The sequence below is a fragment of the Sinocyclocheilus rhinocerous genome, unplaced genomic scaffold, assembly GCF_001515625.1.
Source record: "Sinocyclocheilus rhinocerous isolate Xijiao unplaced genomic scaffold, SAMN03320098_v1.1 scaffold2435, whole genome shotgun sequence".
In the NCBI taxonomy this organism is placed as follows: Eukaryota; Metazoa; Chordata; class Actinopteri; order Cypriniformes; family Cyprinidae; genus Sinocyclocheilus; species Sinocyclocheilus rhinocerous.
In genome coordinates, this window is record NW_015654070.1 from 63,703 (window position 1) to 67,664 (window position 3,962).

The following is a 3,962-nucleotide window of genomic DNA, read 5'->3' on the forward strand; positions in this document are numbered from 1 at the left end:
TATATATATATATATATATATTTATATATATATATATATACCCACTACCACGAAGGGGACCTTACCACTAAGAACAGACTTTAATAAACCAAGTTAAAAAAAATCCCTAATGAAATGACTCGGAAAACAGAGTTAGTACCCTGAAATGAATCCATCTGAAACAAATGTGCGGTATAAACCACATATGAGAAAAATATATGTCCACAGGGACACCGGCAAAGGATAAGTATTGCTTTTTATTTCTCCTCTTTCCTATTACTTGTTTCACTTCTGTTTCAGTTTTTATAACCATTTCTTACTATGTGTAAGTAAGTTGTTTTTTAGCAAGTAAGTTTGGCAGTGTTATTTTTTAGGATTACTGATAAACTACTGTCGTTTGATTTGTATTATTTGTATTTGTTATAAATGTGTATAAGTAGTATTTATAACGTTTTAGCTTTTAGTTTTGGATGTTTTTAGTTGTTTTAATACTACAATTGATTGCTTCTGTTGTCCTCATTTGTAAGTCGCTTTGGATAAAAGCATCTGCTAAATGACTAAATAAATAAATAAATATGATATGATCTCCATCTAATCTGGCTGAGCTGGAACAAATTTGCATTTTATTGTGAACAAATGCAGTGGAGTGAAAGCATTATATAAGATGACAGATTCCAGAAGTAGCTGATCACATGACCACAGCAGGGCCCAGTGAAATGTTAAAATGCAGGGTTAGGGGGGAAATATGATTATTTCAGTATAAAATCATTATGCCTATGGATAGTCATTCTAATGACATAAAAACAAGTGAGTGAGTGGGTGAGTGAGTGTGTATGTGTGTTCTCCTACCTTAGCAATGATGCTGCAGAGCTGCGGCCCGTCCTGAGTTAAAGACAGCAAGTTACTGATGGCAGTACTGATGGCAAAAACATTATCAGAATCTTCAATCTGACAAATCAAAATCTGTGAAAAAAGACAATTAGATGTCACTAATGGTTGTCGGCTTTCTAGTTATATTTCTGTAGACCAGAGTAGATTTCACTTAATGTTTCAATATAATTGTAAAGCAAACCTATATGATACGTTCTAACTGCCGTCAGTAAAATGTAGATTCAGACATCTTTATCTATTTACATTAAAAAATTGACAACGAAATAGACTTCAAAACAATAAAATGGCTTTTCTACTACTACTACTACTACTACTACTACTATTGCTACTACTACTAATAATAATGACATCAAGGTTTTTATATTTCAAGATGTTAGTGTGAATAAACAAACAATAAAATAATTGTCAACCATATTTACTTAGTGTCACATTAAAACATTTTTATCAAATTCCTTTGAGTGTAGTTTATAGTGAGAAGACTATTTTGCCTTTATTATACTTAATAAAATAATATTGAACACAGACTTTTTGTTGTGGTTGTAAAATCTTTGTTGTATTCTGACCAGTTTATCACAGCAAGAAATTTCACATTGTGGCAGCGAGTAAAATCAGGCTGTCTGTTAAACTTCATAACATTAAAACTGCAGTTTTAGGTTGAATGTTAAAATCACTTGTTATTGTTTAGGAATAATTAATGAATACTAACTGAAGCAAATTAAAATTCAATAATGATCAGTGAAGACCTATTTATAAACCCATATGTAGATCTATTTAAGCAACATCTTAGCATCATGTAGTATAAGCCTACGCTCACCTGTATCTCATTGGCCAGTGCCATGTCAATCATATGGCTAAAGGAGTCACTGACATCAGTAAGGATCTCGTGAATGGCCTCCTTCATGGATTTGAGGAAGTATTCATCCTCAGTATGAAGACACCTGAGGAGTAAACACTGTCAGTTATACGTGATTTGATCTTCACTATGAGAACTTCAAGATAATGAAAATAGGTGTAAGATGCTGTGAGACGGTGTGTTGAGTTCTTCACCTCTCAGTAATGACATTCAGCTCCATGCACTTCTCCAGCAGTGATTTCTCATACTGCCATGAGAGATGAGCACAAAGAAAATCAAACATTCAGTACTTTAAAATATAGAGTAAAATGTTTTGCAAAGTGTGAATATAAACTACACAATTTGGAGGGGTTGTTTTTGGAATAATCTTACATTCACTTTTACATCATTTAGCAGACTCTTTTACACAAAGCAACTTACAAACAAGGACAACAGAAACAATCAAACCAACAAAAGAGCAACAACAATATGTAAGGTCTGTGACAAGTCCCAGCTAGTCTAACGCAGTACCACAGTTTTTTTTTTTTTTAATAAATCAAAAGAATGAAAAGTAGATAGAATAGAAAAAGAATAGAGAACTCTGTTGGAGGATCAAGTTTTTTCCACAATAAATAAATAATAAGAAAACATGTAGATAGAATAGAGAACACTAGTGTTAGAGGGTCAAGTTTTTTTTTTAAGTAGATAGAATAGAAATAGAATAGAGAGTGCTAGCTTTAGAGGGTCAAGCTTTTTTTATAATAAATAAAAGAAAACAAGTAGATAGAATATAAATAGAATAGAGAACGCTAGTGTTAGAGTCACAGTTCTGGTTGCATATAGTTCAGAAATTACAAGGAAGATGCAATGAATCCAAACAATCTTTAATGAATCCATAAGATAATTGAACACCAACGTTGAGCAGAGACGACCAATGTGTAGACATAACAGTACCCGACAAACTGAAAGGGCAACAAGCATGAACTTAAATACTCTTAGAAACCAATGATAATTAAATGACAAACACCTGAATTGAATGACAACCTAATCTGTAATCTGACAACAAATAAAACTATGGAAACTGTGCAAACTGAAAAAGTCTTAGTTTAGTCGTGTACTTAAGCCCAGTGTTTCCTGTGTCTAGCGTGCTGTGTTAAACGTCTTATCCCGACGCTACGTGTGTGTGTCTCCTGGTTACCCTGTGTTTTCCCCCAGTTTGGACTATTAAAGACTGTTTTCCTTCAACTCCTTCGTCTCCGAGCTCCTTCGTTCCTCCACAGTAGCAGTTGTGACAGAACACAGCACCGACTAAATAGTTGATTTGCGTTGTTCCCCTCCGTTTATTTTTTTGCGTTTTTTCAGTGTTTGTTTTCTGTTTTCCTCGTGTGCCCCATGGATTCCCTTGCTGTAAAGTTTACCTCCCTCGCCCGCAAGGATCTGTCCCTCTTGGAGTATGCTGTGGAGTTCAGCCAGCTCGTCGTTTTAACGGTGTTCGACGACGCTGCGCTGAACTCCCTGTTCTGGATCGGGGCCAACTACTACCGCCCTGTCAACCTCCCAGACACCATGGGACTGTGCTGCAGGGAGGCAATCATCCGGTGCCTGGAGAGCGTCTACCCCCAATCCAGAACACAGCCAGACCCAGTGCCCAGCCCACCATCTCCCCGCTGCGCGGAGCTTAAGCCTGAGCCCACTGCGACCGTCGAGCCATCGCCGCAAGGAGCGACAGAGCTGAGGACTGCCGCGGTGCCGAAGCTGCTGATGACGTCAGACCAGGTGCGAGAGTCGGCTACAATGCCCACCACGAGGGAGAAAGCCGTGGACAGAGTGAGCGCGGAGAGGAGCTCCACCCCCTGCACCGTGGCTAAGGGTGAGCTAAGAAGGGATTTGGGTGAAGGGAAAGCGGAGGAAAACTTAATTGACTTATATACCGACCTGCCCCCTTTCCTCCCTCCTCCGTCGGTGACCTCTGTCCCTCCCGTTCCTGTGTTTAGCCCAGAGAGGGCACCTGTCATAAATGCTTCCATACCCCTGCAAATCATTTGGCTATTAATAATAATGGCTTTTTGTCATTCAGCAAGCGCTCTGTGTGTGTGTCAGTCTGATATCTGTTTGTGAGTCTTATTTAGTGTTGTCTGTCACGAAATCCCAAGACAAAACCAAACACCTAAGGGAAGCCCCTCGCTGCGGTCCTTCCCACGGGGGAGAGGGCGCGACGCTCCGCCTGTCTTTCTCCGAGGAGATTGATACGGAGGGCGTC

The 3,962-nt window shown here is 38.7% G+C and overlaps 1 protein-coding gene across 1 annotated transcript in view; it reads right to left on the reverse strand.

Annotated features, from left to right (window-relative positions):
• Positions 1-3,962, reverse strand: part of LOC107716866 (protein inscuteable homolog) — a 72,643-nt gene that overhangs the window by 31,809 nt on the left and 36,872 nt on the right. Inside the window, exons 4-6 of the mRNA XM_016523475.1 lie at positions 1,918-1,970; positions 1,685-1,808; positions 829-942 (exon numbers count right to left, since the gene is read on the reverse strand). Coding sequence (XP_016378961.1) covers positions 829-942; positions 1,685-1,808; positions 1,918-1,970 — 291 coding nt within the window. The remainder of the gene's footprint in view (positions 1-828; positions 943-1,684; positions 1,809-1,917; positions 1,971-3,962) is intronic.